Source organism: Durotheca rogersii (assembly GCF_024521655.1).
Source record: "Durotheca rogersii strain YMJ 92031201 chromosome Unknown GGS23scaffold_23, whole genome shotgun sequence".
Taxonomy (NCBI): Eukaryota; Fungi; Ascomycota; class Sordariomycetes; order Xylariales; family Xylariaceae; genus Durotheca; species Durotheca rogersii.
In genome coordinates this window covers 373696-394225 of record NW_026251254.1, presented here as the reverse complement: position 1 = coordinate 394225, position 20530 = coordinate 373696, and the positions used below count along the sequence as shown (strand labels likewise).

General features: G+C 58.1%; 5 protein-coding genes across 5 annotated transcripts; 3 read left to right on the top strand and 2 right to left on the bottom strand.

The window, feature by feature from the left end:
* Positions 1–69: 69 nt before the first annotated feature.
* GGS23DRAFT_580605 (S-adenosyl-L-methionine-dependent methyltransferase) lies at positions 70–2937 on the bottom strand. Its single transcript, XM_051517134.1, has 4 exons — positions 2431–2937; positions 1720–2206; positions 880–1631; positions 70–804 (listed from the first exon to the last, which is right to left on the bottom strand). The coding sequence occupies exons 1-4, from the start codon at positions 2545–2547 to the stop codon at positions 583–585; spliced, it is 1578 nt and encodes a 525-aa protein (XP_051369267.1). The 5' UTR covers positions 2548–2937; the 3' UTR covers positions 70–582.
* A 1233-nt stretch (positions 2938–4170) lies between these two features.
* GGS23DRAFT_228796 (DExH-box splicing factor binding site-domain-containing protein) lies at positions 4171–6152 on the bottom strand. Its single transcript, XM_051512032.1, has 2 exons — positions 4475–6152; positions 4171–4352 (listed from the first exon to the last, which is right to left on the bottom strand). The coding sequence occupies exon 1, from the start codon at positions 5781–5783 to the stop codon at positions 4692–4694; it is 1092 nt and encodes a 363-aa protein (XP_051369266.1). The 5' UTR covers positions 5784–6152; the 3' UTR covers positions 4171–4352; positions 4475–4691.
* Positions 6153–6731: 579 nt separating this feature from the next.
* On the top strand, positions 6732–11663 carry GGS23DRAFT_228747 (uncharacterized protein). Its single transcript, XM_051512031.1, has 4 exons — positions 6732–6891; positions 6965–7117; positions 7217–10505; positions 10630–11663. Exons 1-4 carry the CDS (start codon positions 6830–6832, stop codon positions 11638–11640), a joined length of 4515 nt encoding a protein of 1504 aa, XP_051369265.1. The 5' UTR covers positions 6732–6829; the 3' UTR covers positions 11641–11663.
* Positions 11664–12365: 702 nt separating this feature from the next.
* On the top strand, positions 12366–15260 carry GGS23DRAFT_580595 (WD40 repeat-like protein). Its single transcript, XM_051517133.1, has one exon. It carries the CDS (start codon positions 12962–12964, stop codon positions 14567–14569), a length of 1608 nt encoding a protein of 535 aa, XP_051369264.1. The 5' UTR covers positions 12366–12961; the 3' UTR covers positions 14570–15260.
* A 2853-nt stretch (positions 15261–18113) lies between these two features.
* GGS23DRAFT_228482 (insulin-induced protein) lies at positions 18114–19920 on the top strand. Its single transcript, XM_051512030.1, has 2 exons — positions 18114–19225; positions 19325–19920. The coding sequence occupies exons 1-2, from the start codon at positions 18386–18388 to the stop codon at positions 19718–19720; spliced, it is 1236 nt and encodes a 411-aa protein (XP_051369263.1). The 5' UTR covers positions 18114–18385; the 3' UTR covers positions 19721–19920.
* Positions 19921–20530: the final 610 nt, after the last annotated feature.

Genomic DNA, 20530 nt, shown 5'->3' with positions numbered 1-20530 from the left:
GCAGGTACATATCGGTAACAGGCACGAGGTAACAGGCAACAGGCGGGCAGGTCAGTAACAAGCGGAGGATCCGGGGGCGCTCTGACGGAATTTTTTATACGCCATACACACCCTGTACCGGGTATAGATATTGAGTATATATAAATACACAACCAGGAGGCAGTCTCTCTGCTTTACCAGCCAGACGACAGACACCGAGATAACTAGAATATTTGCATCTGCCTACGTATACCACGTGTGCTTGATCTACGCGCGTGATCACCTAGTTATCTCAGTCGGACACTGGCAATTTCACGCCAACTTCACCCTCCGTTTTTTCATTACATATATCCACTACCTACAAATTAATTCACGTCCGTCTTCGTCCTGTCCACAGCAACCACCACGCGGGCGGACTGCCTGGTTCGTTCCAACTCCCACGCTCGGACGAGGTCAAAACGCCCAGCGCCGCTACTATCAACTCCCGCTCCGAAGGGGAAGGGAGGGAGGAGCTCACACCGGCCGTCATCTCGAGCCGTGAGCCTCGTCTACCTGTTACAACCCTCTGTTGTGCGGGAAACCTCTCCGAGACCACGCCTGCTACTAGTGCGATGCGATGGGGAACTGATCAGCATTCTTCTTAGCCCACGCCTTGAAGTCTACCTTCTCCGCTGCCGCATCTAGGGCCCCCTCGAGGCCGAACTGAGTCGGGATACCTTCGACCCTGTGCGTCGAATTTATATTCTTAACACAGACGATCTGGTAGCAGGTAGCACTGCCTTGTCTCGAAGAGATGGTGGAGCTGGCGAGGAAATACTCCCAGATCTAGTTTGCCTCGTTAGCAACCCTGGCCGATACTCGCGGCCTACCGGCGGACGGGGAGGGGTGGACGGGACTTACGCGGAACCACCGTTTTCCGTATTTAGCCTCCACCTTCTCGCGGTTGGCCATCCAGTTTCTATACCAGCGCCACAGCGTCGCAGAGTAGTGCACGCCGATCGTGTCGAGCCCCTTGATTTCGAACCCGGCCCCTTCGAGTCCGTCGATGAAGAAGTTGAGGGGAGTCGAGGCATCAGCGCCGGGGAAGACGTATTTGTTCATGAACAGGCCCCAGATCAGATCATCGTACTGCCACGGCTTTCGGAGCCCGGCAATCTGCAGGAAAAATACTCCATCGTCGTCCAGCATATCGTAGCATTGCTTCAAGAAGGAACCGTACTTCCGGACGCCCACGTGCTCGGCCATCTCCAGACATGTGATCTTCTTGTATCCGCCCTCCACCGACGGAATATCGCGGTAATCCATGCAGAGGATCTTGCTCTGCTCCTCAGGGACACCAACGTTGCGCAGAGCCTTGTTACCCCAAGCAGTCTGGTTGCGGCCGAGGGTGATGCCGGTGACGTGAGCATTGTAGTTGACGCTGGCAAACCGTGCCAGGGTACCCCAGCCGCAGCCGATGTCGAGCAACGTCTCGCCGTCCTTGAGGTTGATCTTCTCGCAGACGATGGCCATCTTGTTGTCCTGAAGCTGCTCCAGACTTTCCTCGGTGTTGATATCCGAGATGATGCCAGAGGTGTAGATCATGCGCGGTCCCAAGAACCAACCGTAGAAATCATCACCGCGGTCGTAGTGGCCACGAACCTGCTCCTCATCTTCGCCACGTTAGTCTGGAGGCGTGGTCTCGGAGGGAGGAGGGGAAGAAGGGCGAGGAAGCTAGTTTCAGGGGAAATCCCATCTTACCCTGGCTTCGCGAATGCATGATAACCTCGGGCATCATGCCGAAGAGGAAGTACTTGCATAGGCCCCAGGTAAAGCGGAAGCTGGCCCAATCGTGCCTGTATTCCAAGACTTCGAGGCAGTCGCCATTAAAGTCGACGTCTCCGTCGAAGTACATCTCGTAGAAGGTCTCCATGGGGATTTTATTTCGGCCGTGGTACTTGAGCTGGTCGGATTGCTTCTTGAAAGTGAGGTAGTGCTCAACCGGCCGGCCGGGGTACCTGGCTTTCTCATTCTTCCGAGGGCTGATGGCGGAGATGGTAAGCCAAAAGCCAGCGAGGATGGGCAGACTCGTGAACAGAGCGAAGAAGATGGCCGTTTTCAGCCCGCCTCCGACCTTCCAAGACAGCCATAGCGGAACACCGCCCATCAGGGAGAAGAGGATGGTGTTCGAAAAGGTATCGGCACCGGCCGAGTCCGCGGGGAGGGGGGCATTCTTGATGGAGGGATACTAGAAGAGGATAACGGTCAGCTCAGCGAATTGGCTCCCCTCTTCTTCCTGCCTCCCTTGCCAGTTCACAAAACGAGCTTGTACACGGGCAAGACGAGACGAGACGAGATGTAGGGCGGAATTCGGTAGGTAGTAGGTCCAAACGAAAGCAGCAGCAACCAGAGGAGAAGCAGCAAAAGAAAAAAAGCAAAAGAAAAAAAAAAGCCACAAAGGAAGAAACTTACCGAGGTGGTCCGCACACCGCACTCCTCAAACTTCTCGAAGGTGGGCGTGGGAGCTTTGGGAGTCTCGATGAACTCGAACTCGGACTCGCTCCCGTTGACGCTGTGAGGCTTCGACATCGTGAGAGTCGCAAAGCCAACGGGCGCTGGCAGACTTTGCAAAAGGAGATGTCGAGGATGTCCGTCTGGCGGGCAGAGGAGAATTTGTGGGAAAAACGAGGAGATAAAAGTTGATTCGTGTCCCCGGGCTTGTTCCCTCAGAGAGCGAGACGGTATCCATCCATCCCACTTCGACAGACCGCCCTCTCGCCCGGGCCACCCGGGGCGGGGGCCTGTTGAGATTGGCGGCTGTGAGTGGCTGGGAGGCTGGAGCTAGGGCCACGCCATGTGCCGCCCCTTGACCCGGATTGGATTCTGAGGTAGGGATGTGCTTCTCTAGGTAGGTACCTTAGCTACCTAATGTGTTGAGGTGGGTTGTTGCGTTGTTGCGCTGTTACCTATAGCTCTTCTTCATATTACTCATGTGCTACGTTGTCCCCATGAGTACATCTGGTACCTGGGGCGCCAGCCAGCGGGCAGGTATTGCCGTAAGTACCTCTAACCTACCTCTTAGGTACATCCGGCATGGCCGCAGCGGTTCTCGATACCCAGATAGGTACCTGGGCTGGCTAGGTCAGAGAGGTACCTCGGGTGGTGTGTTACGGGAGGTACTCAAAGTAGGTGACACATGGCATCGAGCAAGCAACCTCGGCGTGGGCAGGTACTAACTGCCCGGCCTGGCATGGCCAGAGGTACGGGTATGGATGTATATACCGGAACGGACGGGGGGCGTAGAACCTTGGGAGGGTACCTCTTGACCTAATGTACCTACCTAGCAGCAACTTCATTAGGTACCTTGGGTACCTCCTCTACCCCCTTTTGATTCCCCCCATGCCTTCGAACACCCCCGTAAACAGCACCCCACTGGCCATGGCCAGCATAACCACTTCCTTCCACTAATACGCGGACCCGTGGACGATAACCAGCTCCCAACGGAGATGCTGGGAGCGACATGGAGGGGTACCTGCGCACCGGATCGGGTACCTCTTCAGGCGATGATCTGCCTCAGGTCCCTAAGACAACAGACCCCTATTATCGCTCAACGCAACCTGCCTACCGAACGCATATCATCTCTCCATGTCCGTCCCGCGGACTGGCTACGACCTTGGCACGACGGCTCTATTGGCCTGGGCGTGTAAAGTCGGTGTCCGTCCGTAACCCAGGTACGCAGGCCGATCAGGTCCTGTACCCGGAACGGTCTGGACAATCGAGGAGATGGCCACACCACACAGACGTCAAATCTTGACCGGGCCGTTTCCTAACCACACTAGAAGGTAGAGAGACACAGAGCTCTCTCCCACGACACCTCCAGCTCGAGACCATCAGCAGGAGCACGCGGTTTATCAGGCGGTCGGCCTAAGGGTGGAGATGCCGGCGCAACGGGAGGTAGGGGAGACCACGGAATACTCGAATGAACGTGGGACAAGACAGGTAGATGCTCCGTACGGTCGCCATTACAGGTTTGGTGTGCCTTGGCGGGTTGCGCTACGCATAGCAACGGTAGGGCCCCGACAGCATCACGTCTTCCATTTAGAATAGGAGGTACCGTCTCGAAACCGACAATTGGAGCTCTGCCGGAAGGTGTTGGTTAGTGTCAGCCTCGCGGGAAAGAAACGCCGGCCGGTACGAGGAGAGCTGTCTCCTGTAGCCGCTCTGGCCCCGGCTAGTAAGTGCACCGAACGGTGCCCCGAGTTCGGTTGCGCCCGCGGGTCAGCTACTGCGCTCGACTGCCGCAATTTTGAGTGAACGCTGGTGTTTAAGCAACCTTAATGTGCGAAGCGCATATACACTTACTATCGCTCGGGCCTGAGCAGTATCTAGTTATTCTGATTGAAGTTAGCATCTCTTCGATCGAACTGAACAGCAAACCAGGCGGGGTAGAGCGTAGGGTATCGGCGAGTCTCTATTTACTAGCAATTTGGCCCGAGGGTAGCGAGGCCAAACCTACTGCACCATAGCTAAGCTGGCGAGGGGGTAGCCAGCTGGCTGGAGGGGATTAATTCGGCAGACATTTCATCTCCAGACCAGACTCGATCTTCGATCGTGGACACCCGGATGGCAGGATCCTTCCCCCACGGCCACTACGTATGATGCCATGTGACGATGAAACGGCGAAGGGACAATTATATTCAATCGAACGGGCCAAACCTATAGGCCCACGCGGCTTAATATCTATGACCTCGCTCGGCGCGTCCGTGGCCGGCGGTCCGGTCTCGGTCTCGGTCTCGGTGGCCATGACTGTGACTAGGGTCTCGTCGTTCGCGTTCGCGTTCAGATTTGTAGCTGTCGCCACGACGCTCCTCGCGGTCACGTCTTTCCCTCTCCTTGTCTCTGCGATACTCGTCCAGACGTGGTCTCCGCTCCCGATGTCCGTGTTTCCGAGCGAGCTCACCCTTTCGGATCTCCTCATCCTCCTTCGATCCGAGCCCCATCAGGTGCGGCCTCTTCTTGGCTTCTTTGGGCTTAGAGCCACGCTCCTCCCCATTCCAGCCCATACCTCGCAGCATAGCCGCCCCGAACTCCCCTTCCGGTATCTGGCTGTATTCGTCTATCGTCGAGATCTCTGCCGCCTCCTCCATCCTGCGACGATAAACGTCTTGCTCCGATGGCGCGGCGACCGTGTCACGTCTCGGTGTGCTTTCGATTATGAGCTCTGCCGCCGACTTCCGCTTCCTGCCGAGGAGAGCATCCATCGCGTCCCTTTCTTCGTCCTTGGACTCCCCACGGTCACCCCCCTGAGGACTCGTTTCGGGGCCGAGAGCAAGAGACGGTACGGTCTCATTCGAGGAGTTGATGTCATCGCGTTCCGATTTCTTGACTACATTTAGACCCCATTTGATTTCCTTGTCTTGGTCGGCGGCGTGCCGCTCTAAAGATGCGCTCGGGTTTGCGTGGGCATGTCTCGGTACGGCGCCCTTCCCAGTCCTTTGAGCCTTCACTTCTGCCTTCCAGTCGCGGTTTTGGTGACCGCTGATTACATACGGCACGTCGGCGCTCCTGGACTTGCCCGAGGACGTGGCGTGTTCCTTTGCCTTGGATTCGGACCAATCTTCACCTATGGTTGTCACAGTCTCGTGTCGGCCGGACGTCTGCCCGTCGCTCTCAGAATCGGAGTCATGGTTTAGCGCGTGCGATCGGTGCCTCTTGCCCAACGTCGAAGGTAGTGGTGGGCGAGCGTGCTTCTTAACGCCATTAGATGATCTCGACGACGACGGTGCGCCGAATTTGATGGCAATCCGCCGAGCGGGCTCAGACATTCTCCGCGATGTAGGTGATTAAGAAAATGGCTCCAGGATGGACAGAGGTTATAGGTTGTTTGCAGAGAGACGTTTGCAGAAGGGATGTCGGTGGAATGTACTGCATAATACTCAGAGCTCTGGATATCTCACGGAGCGCCTAGGGCAGGGCTACCAGGTAGGTACCTTAGGCACCTATGTCTACCTAGGTACCTCCTACCTAGGCGCATAAGAGAATTACCTTCCAAGGTACCTACCTAGGATTGTACCTACCTACAGTAACCTCCGTCTAGGCAGGTAGGCTTTAGCACTAGAGGACAGTTATGTAAGTAAGTGAACAGCTATGAGGAAAAGACGTGCCGCTAGCTGGAGAGGGCACTGGTTATCCGTCCCCTCAGAGCCTTTCACACGCGTCATTCTACGGTCGCATGAACACATATGGAGATAGATTTGCATATCTGTCTGCCTACCGGTGCCTTGTTTATTCAGCACCTACGTAGGTACGTTAGGTAGGTAGAGCGAGGCACCTAATGTAATTTTCATCTAGGTATTCAAGATCGCAGATAAGAAAAGGTACCTGACCGTGGAATGCCTGCCCGGCTGAACGGGGCCTTTTTAGGTACATTCTCGGTATGTATCTGCCAGCCCGCCTCTGGCGACTTTCCCACCCAGATGATGGAGGCTGGGTAGCCAGAGCAAGGTATCGCTGGGTCTCGGGTACTCTGTCCACTAATATAGGGATAGGTACCACCCACTAAATCGCCCCGACGCCGTCGCCAGCGCAGCGCCTTACTGCACTTGCGCCTGCCCGATAGTGGTCTCCAACACCCTAAGGCCAGCGTTAACAGGAGACGGGAAGGGGGAAAGTAGATCAATAAAATTCAATTCGAAAAAAAGAGAGACCGAGACGACTTCACACTCACGACCTGCGACGACGCAGTTCAATTGCCGCAGCACCACGCCATCATTTCCATCGCATCAGACCATCGTATCCATCTCCGGCATCCCCATTAAGCTTGGAGAACCATCCGTTTTCATGCAAAACGGATGTCGCCGTCGTCGATGCTATGACTGAGGTCGTGCCCGCCGACCGCACCAGGCTTCTGCAATCAAAGCGGGCAGAATGCAGGTGAGTTTTCCATCCATCGGCCGACGGACGGGGCCCAGCGTGCTCTCTCCGGTATTGACGATGGTTTCCACAGTGAAATTGCACGGTCGAGAAAGAGGAAACTCTGTGTTCTCTACGCCGTCGCCACCACTTCGGATGGCCTCCCCCAGCGTAGCTTCGCGGACCCCGACGCGCAGCCCGCCAACACCGCCGAGTCGCACTTCTTGGAGGGATGCGACATTCTACAGTATGCTCGTCTGACCCTGCCGTCTCATTTTCCCTCATCTCCGACCGTGTTTTCTTCTTTCTTTTGGCTGTGGAGACGCCATGCTAACCTGGTCGCTAGAGGGAGAAAACTAAACGAGTTGAACATACCGGCACGGCCGCGACCTCGAATCGAGTACTCCCAACTACCTGTCGCGAGGGAAGCGCTTGCTCCAAGCGAAAATACCGTTGCTGTCGTTGTCAAGAAGCAGGATGTTCGTGATGCCGTGCGACCGGTCGCCGCACCGCCGCCACCAGCATCATCACCACCCGTGACGTCGCGACCAGAAGTTGACGATGGACAGACGGATCGTCTCCCCAATATTGCTCCTGCGCTGCCAGCTTCGGGAGCTACCCCGAAGCTTCAGCCAGCGCGGCCGACCCAACCTCTCGAGCATCCTACGAGGGCCGCTGGGCCTCGTATAAATAGTAATGAGCAACCCCATCCCAAGCCGCCTTCCACCAGTGAAAACGCAGAAACTATCGCTAAAAACATTACCATCAATGCTATTCCTGCCAAAGTATCAGCAGGGCTACCTACAAGCTCCCCTAGTCTTCCCCATCTGCACATAATACCAACAGTCGTGGGTGAACAGCGGCAGGTAAAGCCTGAGCCCGACCTCGAAGATGCACAGCGACAAGACCGATACGATGGCGAGCCGATGGATGTCGAATTTTCTCCTTCCAGGAACGAAGAAAATACGGATATATGTTGTCAGGGCCCTCAACCCGTCGTCTCCGGCTCGGCCGACGCGGCGTCGTCCCCAAGCTCGACTACTCAAACAGCAACGACACCATATATTCCCGACACGTCGGCCAACACGAGCCCGGATCATGACGGGGCGCCGGTTACGGCCGGTGTCGAGGTGAAGGTTGTGGAGTTTGGGGGTGTACGTACGCTGGGGCCCGATTCGCATAGTTTGACGCCCGGTCACACTCTGAACTCTGCCGGCACCGTGCTTGCGCCCGAAAATACTCAAAACCGAGTCGAAACCTTACCGATACCAGAGCCAACCAGTACCACCACGACTAAAGTGGTGAGCAACGGTGTTAAAAATATAAGGACGCCCACAGAACCAGCACTGCCAGAGGTATCATTGCCCACCCCCTATGGAGAATCCAGCCCAGTCAACTTTGGTCGCAGTGGGCAGCCCGAGCCCCCGGACCCGCCACAGACCCCAAACGATGCTTTCCGCGGACCTACCCAGGCAAATGCCCAGTCCAACCAACAGCAAATTCACCAGAAGGTTCGTGAAGTACCGGTGCATCCCGGCGCAGCACCCCAGATCAAAGGGAGCCTAGCCCCCAGCAGGGCGGCAGGCGAAGCGATGACGAAGGAGACCTTGGTGGCATCTGAGCCTGGCGCAGCTCCCGATCAGGCCGGCTCCGAAGGCCCTCGCCCCCCTTCCACACCGCCGCAAACGCCGGTACAGCCGCCTCGGTTGGATCATCAACAGACAAGTGGTCCCACAGGGGCTGCCCAGCAGAAGCCGGTATCCGAAATCCTTGCCGAACCGCCGAACCCTTCCGGGGAATCCGAACCTAATCGCGCACCGCTGGTAATCCCCGGCCCCCAGTCGTCTCGGAAGCCGCCCCAGAGTATTCTCCGCAAAGCTAGGCTTAAGGAGAAGAGTAAGCAGTCTACTGTGATATTCGGTAAACAGCCAAGGCGTGCTTCGAGCTCGGCCAGGACACTCGTCCAGAACCGCCCAAAGCCGGGTCAGATGCCCAGCGACGACTACTTCACGCCACTTTTCGTACAGTCTTTCACCTCCACCTCAAAATGGATGAAGCCACTCGATCAACTTTTACATCAAGCTCACAAGACCCTGTCTACCCCAGATTCGTACACCCAAATACTGGATAATCAAGCGTGTAAGGTTCTTAGGAGGGTTTACCAGTTACAGCACCATGATAAGTGGTCTCTTCGTCAACCAAAGCGTTGCCCCGAGCCTACGCGCCAGCCATGTCACTGGGACGTGTTGCTGAAGGAGATGAAGTGGATGAGGACCGACTTTCGCGAGGAAAGAAAATGGAAAATGGCTGCCGCCCGTAACCTTGCCTATGCCTGTGCCGAATGGGTATCTTCTTCGCTGGAAGACCGCAAGGCTTTGCAGGTGAATTCCGTCATCCCCCCTCTGGAACTAGCGGACATAAACGAGGCGTCGGTCGTCGATGCGCACCACGCTCCCAGCGCCGAGAATCAACCAACTCCGGATCTCATTACATCAACGGAGGCCGATTCGCCGTTGGAGCCGGATGACGAGCCTCACGAGGTCGCCATCGACACGATAGCGCCCTCGGCTTTGTTTTGTTTGGAGAATGATGACGTTGTCTTTGCACTTCATCAGTCGCCGACCACAGACCGCCTCCTCGAGGAATTGCCTATGTACGGATCGCCGCTGAAAGTCCCCAAATCCGACCTCACGGCACCGGAGTACGACCCCGACGCCTCATGGAGACGGCCCGCCTTGCCACTGACCAAGTTCGTGGAGGGTCGGATGGAGCTTACTTCAACCGGCCCACCGCAAAAAAGAAGCCGGTATCGGTATTCGCAGGAGGATGACGAGGATGACGAAGTCGTCTTTGGCCAGAGCAGTGGCAACGAGCCATGCCTAGAGCCACAAAGTCCCAATGTGGCTCTATTCCGACCGGAGAACAAGAGTATTAGAGACAGATTGCACGCTGGGCACCAATTTCGTCCGCCTAATGAGCATACGATGCCGTTCCAATCCTTCTACGAATCCAGAAGCCCGTCGCAGTGGATGCAGTCGGAAGACGACGAATTGAAGAGTCTAGTGCGTGAGTACTCGTACAATTGGTCTCTCATATCCAGTATGCTCTCTTCCAGGTCCCTTTTCAGCTCGGGGGCCGAGAGACGCACACCGTGGGAGTGTTTCGAGCGGTGGGTCGGACTGGAGGGACTCCCCCACGACATGCAGAAGACCCAGTACTTCAAGCTGTGGCAAGGTAGGATAGAATCGTCACAGCAGGTCATATTCCGTCAGAACCAGAGCGCGATGCAGCAACAGGCGCAGCAGCAACAAGCCGGCTCCAACGGGCCCCCAACCCCTGTACCTCGGAGGCGGTTTACTGTTCCTCTCAAGGTGGAACGTCGACGAAACCAGAAGCATCTTACCATGATTGACGCCATGCGGAAACTGGCCAAGAAGCGAGAGACGGCGATACAAAAGCAGCAGCATGCAGCTTCGCTTGCAGCCATGAGAAAATCCAACGAGGCGCCTCAGCCCAGGGCAGCGACGAAAACACCCCGAGAATATAGCATTATGCGATGGGAGCGAGATCAGGCGATGGCTGAGAGACTAGCGGAGAGGATGGCCCAACAGCAACGTCACGAGGCACAACGCAGAGTATGGTGCCCCCAACCCCTATCTCCCCTTGCCGTAACCTTCCGCTACACATTCTGCCTCCCCGTCCCCTCATCCACGCACACATCTTCATCTTGGTTCAATCAAGACTAACCGTTATGCCTAGGCCGTCCTACAGAGAGCACAGCAAGGGCAGGCCGCACAGGTAGCAACCGCCCAGAACGCCAATCAGCTCTCGCAGAACAACCCGCAGATTGCAGCCTCTCACGCCCACGCGAGCATACCTCGTGTGAATGTCCCCAACCAGATGCCAGTTAGCGGCCAAGGACGCGCCCGCATGCCGATGCACGCTACCCCCAACGGCACCGGAGCTCCAAATCATATGGGCGGCAATCTCGTTGCTCCTATGCCGATAAACGGCGCTTCCCAGGTGCAGATACCCACTGTCAACGGTCAGTCGCGGATGGCGATGCCCAACCCGCAACCGGACATGCAGCTATTGCTACAAGCACATCAGATCTCGGAGCAGCAGCGCCGGTCGGTGCAGATGCGGCAGCATCAGGCGCAGCATCAGCATCAGGCGCAGCCGTCACACCAAAGCCCTCAGGGGAGCATACCTTTGCAGGGTTCGCCGCCTGCTATGCGGGCCGGCGCCATGGCTGGGCTAAACCACAAGAGCTATATAAATAACGCCCAGACGCAAGCCATGATGGCCTCGTTTAGCGCCGCGAATGGGCAAGGCATGTCGACGCCTCCTGCCGCCGGACTTGGTATATCGCCCCAGGCAGGCTCCCCACGACCCAACACCACCATACCCCAGCCGACGCACCAAACATACGTTGCCCAGCTTCAGCATATCGAGACCCAGCTCAGACAATCGCATCCGAACACGCCCCAGGACATGATCCGTGAGATGGCGAGACAGCTTCTGAATAACCGTCAGAACAGTCACAACATGGCACAATCTGCAATGAACGCCGCAGCTGGGGGGACCGGCCACGCTGCCGCTGCCAACGGACCCCACCAATATGCGCAACTGCTCCGGGCTCAACAACAGCAGCAGGCAGCCGCTGCCGCCGCAGCGCAGGCCCAGCACGCGCAGGCCCAGCAAGGGGGAGCGCAGCATCAGCGGAATTCGAGCGGAAGTGCCACACCGACGCCCTCGGTGCCGAAATAGGATGTCGGTATAAGCTTTAATTCGGAGGTAGTGAAAAGATTTCATCTAGACAAGATTCAGGCGGGGGTTAAGGTAAATGAGCTGATGTACGACCGTGACGATACCGGGGACGGGGAAAAAAAGAGAGAGGGCGTAGCGCGGCGCACCAGCAACGCGGTTGCGGGTTAGACGGTTGCTTCGAACTGCGATAAAGGCCACAAGCAGGATTCCGGCGCCAAGTTGACGAGCGACGGGGTGGTAATCATCAGCAACGACGACGAGGATAGAAGCTAGTCCCGGTGAACCTACACGGGCATTGTTCGGGGCCTTGTCTGTCGTCTTGAGGACTGCCACGGCTAAAGGCCGATGCCAAGCCGTCGGACGCGTCTTCCCACACAACATTTGTGAGTGATGACACAGGCCGGAGATTCTGTGAGAACACGGCGGTCTTGCACAACCGGCAGGAATTGGCAGGAATAATTATAGAATAGTCCGACCGCGTCCCGGGCAACCGACCCCAGCTAATCATGGCACACGGGGTGGCTCCCTTGACTAGAAAAAGGACGGGGGAGGTTAGCACGACAGGCTGCGAAAACAAGCATCAGTTGCCACACAGAAGCACCCCTAGCTACCCCCCTAACCTACCAACTCTATCACGGAGTGGTCGGGTGGCGAGAGGGGAGGCAGCCGAGAAAGCTCAGGCTGTCGAATACACAATACAGTAAAGACCAGTGAAACAATGCCCGAGCTGTCTCGCGATGCGCGCTTTCGTGCTTTTTGGACGTAGACGGGAGGCTCTCAAGTCTCCCCATCAACTTCTAGACGGCAGCTATGTAATCGACCTAATGGCAGGTATTTAAAACCCTCGCGGTATTTACCGCTCGTTCACCCGTCGCCCTTTCATTAGATTCCCTCAAGGAGTAGACCACGCGGGATATGCACAGTAATGGTATCTAGTTGCTAGGTATGGTGGGCGCCTGAGGCATCAAACATCTCTAAACCTGTATGGCAGCCTTACATAATACGGAAGCCCCACTAAACTACGGTCCACTTTATTTTTTTGCTGTCTACATATATTACCTACCTTGTCTCTGTGATGCATCTCCTACAGCTTCATTTTTCCCATAACATCCACCTAGTATTAGCCTATTCTTCTGCCTTTGATCGCCGCTGTGACAGAGACGAACCTCGATACCCCCGCTTCCCTCCTCCCCTCCCCTCCCCCTCTATCCTACACGAAGCCCGACGGAACTATACGGACTTGGAATCACCGACCCAGGAATTGAAGCAAGAGGAAGAGACCGAGTGATAGAGAGAAGAAAGGACCCAAGAAGAAAAGACAATGGGCAAGCGGAAGCGAGGAGACGGCGCCGCCGGTGCCGCTTGTCCTAACCGGGCCGCAGCACATCAGCCGCAGGAACCGACAACTGCTACGAAGAAGGCGAAGATAACTATGGCTAACGATCCGGCACCGACGCCGGCAAACGGCACGGCGAGCCCACCATTTGTGCTGCAGATTGTCACAGGCTCTTACGATAGGGTTCTACACGGGTTGACGGCTACTATATCGCTCTCCGCCGACGGCAACGATGGCAGCGGCAAAGACGACGACCGGGTCGAATTCGCCGATACGTTCCTATTCAACGCACATAGCTCGGCAATACGCTGCCTGGCGCTGTCGCCACCGTCGGCGCCCGAACCGGGCCGACTGCAGAAGGTGATGCTGGCCTCGGGCAGCAGCGACGAGCGGGTTAACGTGTATAGCATCTCGGCGCACCCGCCGCGGCGGAAGGCGGGGCAGGACTTTCTGTCGTCGGCGACGCCGCGGCGGATCCTCGAGAACCCCAAGAACCGCGAGCTCGGCGCGCTGCTTCACCACGCGTCGACGGTGACGCGGCTCGCCTTCCCGACGCGGTCGAAGCTCATGTCGGCGTCGGAGGACTCGACCGTCGCCGTCACGCGCACGCGCGACTGGGCGCTGCTGTCGACCGTCCGCGCGCCCGTACCGAAGCCCCAGGGCCGGCCGAGCGGGGACACTGCCGCCCTCGGCGCGACGCCCGCCGGCGTCAACGACTTTGCCGTACACCCGAGCATGAAGCTTATGATCACCGTAAGCCGCGGCGAGCGGTGCATGCGGTTGTGGAACCTGATGACGGCGAAGCGGGCCGGCGTGCTTAACTTCGGCCGGGACGCGCTGCAGGAGGTTGGCGAGGGGGGTCGCGCTTCATCCGGCGAGGGCCGCCGCGTCGTCTGGGGCGCAACCGAGGACGGGGACGAGTTCTGTGTCGCGTTCGACCATGGCGCACTCGTCTTCGGCATGGACAGCACGCCCAAGTGCCGCGTCGTGCCTAGCCCGCGACGCAAGATCCACGAGATCCGCTACCTAACCCTCGACACGACGAGCGAGTCGTCGCTCATCGCCACGTCGACCGAGGACGGGCGGATCCTGTTCTTCTCAACGAGGAGCGAGGACCTGGCCCCCGCGACCGAGCCATCTTCTTCCTCTACTACGGCGGGAGCGGAGGGAAGACGAAAGGCGGCGCCATTACCCGCAGCCAAACTAGTAGCACAGCTCGGGGGCAAAGAAGCCGGGGTGTCGGCGCGGATTAAAGACTTTGCCATAGTGAGGCTGGTCGGACAGGCTGGCGGCGGCGGAGGGCGTGACGACACCTTGATCATCGCCACCGGCAGCAGCGACGGCACGCTCCGCGTCTTCAAGCTCGGCGTCGCAGAGTTGACGGCGGCGCAGAAATCGGCGACGGCGAAGACGGTGGGCAAGCTGCTCGGCACGTACGAGACCCAGAACAGGATCACGTGCCTGGAGGCGTTCGCGATGATACCGCGGCCCGAAGGCGTGGAGGATAGCGAGGATGATGACGAATTCGAAGACGTCTCGGAGGACGAGGACGAGGACGAGGACAAAGATGGGGGCGAGAATGAGGAGGGCTAAGACGGGGTTCGGTCGCGTCTTAACATGTACCTACCGTGCTGTCACGTTTCCGCCTACGCGAATACGATCTCGCAGGGCGAGCTAGCTTTCTTTCCAGCCGGGGAGCAGGGGGGGGGGGAAGAAACTCGACGATGTCGGACGAGAATACAAGCTTCGAGGGCGAGCACACGTTCCCAAAAAGCACAAGCTAAGCTAGCACGGAGCATAGCCAAAGGAGGGGTAAAAAACAAGAGAATGGCGCAGGAGTAGGATGAGAGTCTACGTGAACAACCCAATAAGCGATTCGCCAATTGCATCCAACTTTCTTGGGGGGGTAGCACGTATACCGCGTGACGAAAGAAACGAGTTCACGAAAGCTACGAGCGGGGTCAGAGAGTGACACGAGGAGGGAGGGGAGGGGAGGGGGAGCTTATGCTCTCGGTCAGATTGGCGAGGAGATCGTTGGTTACAGATCGGTTTCCATCGGGTCATGCCAACTCGAGCTGGTCCCCTGGTGACCTAGAGTAGGCAATCGACGGCCACTTACGTAAAGGCGAATGCAGGCGTGACGGCGGGAAGATGTGCACGAAGTAGAACAAGTGTCTAGGGCGGCGTCGAGTCCGGATGGACAAGGCCAGGACGGGAGGAAGACGGGGTCGGGAGAGCGTACACGCAGGCTTGATGGGTTGTGTACGAGCAAGACTGGAGAAAGGGGGAGGGAGGGGGGATTTGCCTAGGTCAGTCGGTGCCGGTGGGACGGGAATGGGAGGGAGGTGGTGGTGGGGTGCATTCGCGAGCCGTGGGGTAGCGACAACAGTTAGCGAGCCAGCCATTCTCCAACATGGAGAGGTTCGCATGCACGCCGCGCTGCGCCGCGCCAACGTAGCGATTCCACGCACTGCCGATACACACATGCAGCGACGCGGCAGGGTGCGCATCTGGGCGATCGGGCACCGCGCGCAACACGTTCGGAGGACGGAGGACAGAACGGAGCAGATGGAGAGACGGCCGGGCGGAGCGAGCCGACGATGGCGGCACGCAAGGGCAGAATGCTAGGGCAGGAACAGGTCGGAAATTACGGGGGGGGGGCCTCCGAATCTACACCTTCCTAAACGGTGGAGTCGATGGAAATAGGAGGTAGGTAGGTACCTGGGTACCTGAGGCATCTGCCTCCACCTCCGTACCTAGGTAAGTCGATACTCGCGAGCTATGCATAGGCTTATTGCTAGAGTACGGCACGCGATACGTTCGAGGGCTTCCCATTCATACGGTCGTCGGACCCCATCTGCCTACCTCCTAATTACCTAGCAGTAGCATCACGGATATACCCATACGGCTTCCACCCGTGCGCACAGTATTCGTGCCTATATACCTACAAGGTGGGCATTGCGCATATGCCAGCTTCGATTCGGCCGATCCTGTTCGATGTCAGCCGCCTCCTTTTTTTCTTTTTTTCTCTTTTTTTCCAAAAATGCCTGTTCTAGTCCGCCCCTTTTCCCGCCTACACCTACGCTTACACCCACAGGCCGAGCAGCGGAAACGACGCGGAGGGAGAAGAGGAACGGGCATCACACTCTCGCGCGTCACGAGAGGGGATCCCGTCCGGTCGATGCACCCATACCGCACGCAGGCCTGGGATGGCCATGCTGCCATATGTCGTCCGTTGCGACCAGGTTGGGTCTGTCTCCTGACGAGAGGATCAGGTGCCTTTTTCGCGGCTGGGGGGGGGGAGGGTTGGCACAGGCCGGCAATCGTACACAGATAGAATAGAACGGTACCCCAAGGCAGGTAGGTGATATGACCATAGCTTAGGAGGTAGGCATGTTACTCTCTCCCTCTCCCCTGGTTACTGACCCGTATGCATGCACTTGGAGTAGCTCAGGCTGGGCCGAGTCAGGCAGGCATCGGCGGACGTACGTACATTAGGTACATAATAGGTAGGTGTATGTGCGTATGCCGAGCCCGACGGCGATGGGCACGTCGACAGTTAGGATTGCGCACATACCTACGCAACGCACACACGCCCCCTACGCGCATCGTAGCACGATGCAAATCGTATTCGGGGTCTATTTGCCGTATGTTTCAGGTTCGGTAGGACGAGAGAGGACCCCGAGGGAGCGTCGGACGACGAGTACATACAGCCGGTGCCACCGCCTGAGTAAGGCCGATGGAGACAGGCGGCGACGGCGCAACGCCAAAACAGAACCGGTTGCGGCAACCCGGCTGGGCTGGGCTGGGCTGGACCAGTGGTAGGTAGGTAGGTAACTAGGTAGGTAGGTAACTAGGTAGGTAAGTAATGGAGGTCGCTGGATAGGCTGGGCGGCGCTGAGGTGGGCGGGCCTGCATGGTCCGAGACAGCATCACGATTTCGTTATATATGTAGCAGCGTAGATCAGCGGGTAGCAGGATGCCTATAGATACTCGATTTTTCCTTATTCCGGCGTTGCTGGGCGAATGGGAGCAGCCCAGGTTAAGCGCGGGGAAAAGACCGTGTATCTCGAGATGCCTGCACGTACATGAGCCCAGGGAAGGGAGGGCATTGGCATGTGCCATCGGCGCGCTCTGGCCAGTACCTCTACAGAGAGCCACACCGGCCGCCGTCTCAGCCCATCCCTACCAGTCCTCTCCACCCACACTCCATGCCTCATGCCTCAACACACACGCAACACACGCAACACACGCGCACGAGAGAGCCCGTAGCTTCGACCTCGCACCCGCTGCGAGCTGCGACGACTAGATATTACTAGCAATCCACGTCATTCCTCGCATTCCTCGCATTCCTACCGATATAGCCTCCAGCCTGGCCTGCAGCTAGCTAGTCGGGCCCGTCTGGCATCCAGCATCCATCCCGAGCCGGCGTTGTCGTCGCTGCTCTCCCTTTTTTTTTTTCTTCCTTTCCCTGTCTTCTCTTCCAGGGGGCACAATATATTTTATCAATCTCCCGCCCAGGTTACCTACCTCCTCCTCCTTTACCCGTCTACCTCGTCATACATCCTCACCGAGACCGCTCCGCAACACCTCCCCCTCTCCTCTGGCCATCCTCTCGTATGAGACACGCAGCGCATGAAGCCACGCGCATACAAGACACGCGCAGACAGGCGGATGGACCGATAGCTACCAAGCAGACGCACACCTCGACGCGCCACCACCCCCGTGCGCCGTCCCTATATACACACCTCCATATACGTACACGTACCACCCTCGCTGTCGCTCAGGCACACAATACCATTGACTGCCACGCACCGTCTCCAGTCTCGATCCATCTTACCCTCCGCCCTCTCTCTCGCGCCTAAGTACCCGGCCTCGTATCTCCGCCGAGCTCTGCAACACCCCTGTCTACTGGCCTACACTTGTCAACCGACGATCAGATCCGAATCCACAAACTGCCGTGACCAAAAACCAGAGAAAAAAAAACCCTTTGATCGCAGTCCTCCCCTCTTCCCTTCAAAATCTACATACACACGCATTTTTCTCCCTCTCCATCTGCTCTCCTTTCCTATTCGATCGATCCCCAATTCTCCCCAATCATCGCCACCCAATTACGCTCCCGACTCGTACGAGCTTGCATCGGATCTTGGCAGCGTAACATCGCCAACCGGATTTCGTACCCCTCGGCCCTGGGCTCCGATCCAACTCGTCCGCCAGTAACATCGAGGTGCCCCGAGCACCCGCGCAAGCTCTGCGTCTCCCCCCCCCTTCCACCTCCTAACCCGCTCTCTCCGCTTCTGTCGGCTCTCCCAGCCTCGTATTTATACCGCCGTCTCTCCCTTCCTTCCTCGAACCTAGGAGACGGCCATCACTTCCGGCACGCCTACACCTATTCCTGCCTTTCTCATCATGTCTACTCCCCTAGGTGACGGTCCGCCCTTATTGCGGCCTATCCCCCGCCGGCCGTTCGATCGGCACTATGCAGAGCCCACCCCTCCGGAGGACGATATTCCTCCCGCCGACCCCAGCCGCGGTCCGGGGTTAAATCTCGAGTCGCTGAACTCCCGCTTGCTGGATTCTAGCCGGAACAACTCTTTCGAACCCGCGCCCGTCAGCCGCGCTCCGTCGGCGTTGAACTTGACCGGCTCGACCCTGATGGGCATCTTCACGCCTACCACCTATGGGAAGGATAAGTTCTACCTAGGCTACGACGAGCCCAGTACCCCCTGGGGAACCGGCGCCGAGACCCCGGCCAAATGGGCGAACACCGACGACCTTCCCTACGAGACTCAGAAGCAGAGGCTGAGGCCGACATCCAACCGGCCCCCTCTACATCCGTCTCCGCCATCTCAGCCGCTGTCCGCGTCCCAATTCGCCTTCTACGTCGGCTTCCGCATCCTGCTGCTATCCGGCCTAGGGATGCTATACGGTATCGTCATCGCCCAGCTCCAGGGCAGGCATAATGCGACGCCTGCATTCCACGTGCGGGGCGTGCTCCCAGCCGCTGCCGGCTATTCCGGCTGGGAGTACACCGCCTTCTGGGGCGTCTTCAGCGTCCTCACCGGCACCCTCCTGCCCTGGTTCGACGACATCTGGGAGAAGGCTTTCGGGCAGGACGGCGAAGCGGCCGAACCCGCGTCCAAGACTATGGCGGTCGGAGAAGGCGGTTCGGACAAGTCGGATTCTCCGATAGACTGGCCGCTGGCAATCCGGGGCATTGGGGCATTCGTCGGGATTGCTTTTGCCATCGTAGGTCTCCCGTCCCGGCACCCCCTTCCCCCCGGGGGTGGGGGGGGTCACATAGCGTCTTCTTTCGCAATGCCCGCCTCTTGCTAACCGACCGTGCAGAAGAGACTCCCGTGGGACTCGACGCTTCAGGTCTCGCTGACGCTGGCTCTCGCCAACCCGGTGCTCTGGTTCCTGCTCGACCGATCCATACCCGGCTTCCTCTTCTCCACGATGGTCGGAGTCGGCGGGGCCGCCGTGCTGATGGGACTGAAGCCGGACATCGTGCCCATCCCGACGAGCCCTTCGGTGCTCGGGGAATTCGACCAGCGCAACGCGACCGGCGGCGAGGTCGACCAGCTCGTGTTCGGCGGGCTGGCGAGCCAGGAGACGGTGGCGACGGTCATCTGGATGCTCAGCGTGCTCTTCTGCTGCTGCGTGTGCTTCGGCAACATCGGGCGCTGGCTAGCGCCGAATCGGTCGGCGCCCGCGAAGGGGCGGTGGGCGCAACGACGATGACGCGGGCAAAGGTTCTGGTCCCCGCACCGGCGCTAAGGTGACAATGTACGAGAACCACGACGGCAACGGGAAGTGACAGGCCACGTGACGGAAAAGTCCGCGGTGTCTAATCGGCGAGGGACCTCGGTGAGAACTAGGACAACGGCGATCCCTTGGATCCGGGCCGGGGTTAATTGGGGTGCTCGCTTGCCTGTTCCGCCTGCACCTTTTTCCTGCTTGTCTTGTTTTTGTTTTTTTAATATTTTATCCCATGTTTCTCGCCTGCGTCTACGCGGGCAGCTTCGTCTTCGAACACAGGCACGCCGCGGCGGCCACAAGCTCGCTACGGTATAATCGTATCTGCACGGAGCAGAGGGGAACCGGAAGTGCGTGAAAGGCGGCGGACGGCGAGTATGCGAGTATGTACGTATGGCATGTGGGAGACGGGAGAGAGAAGGGGGGGGTGCACGGGTTTTGGACACGGCTAACGGGACATTCGGTCGGTCGGTCGGTCGGTCGGTCGGTCGGTCGGTCGGGTTGGTTGGTCGGTCAGGGAAAGGGTTGGGTTGGGTTCTACGGTACGGTACGGCACGGCACGGCACGGCGCGCAACGCGCCAGGTAGAGCGATAGGTGATATCCTAAACGCGAAGGCGTGTACTGGTACGAGACCGAGGGTGATGCTCGGTGCGTGTGCGTGTACGTGTGAGTGTACGTGTGCGTGTGTATGTGCAGGTACAGTGCGTGCGCGCACTGGGAGGTAGAGGTAGGCAGCGAGGCGTAGATGTCTACTGCCTAAGGCAGGTATGTGCAAGGCGGACACAGACAAAACA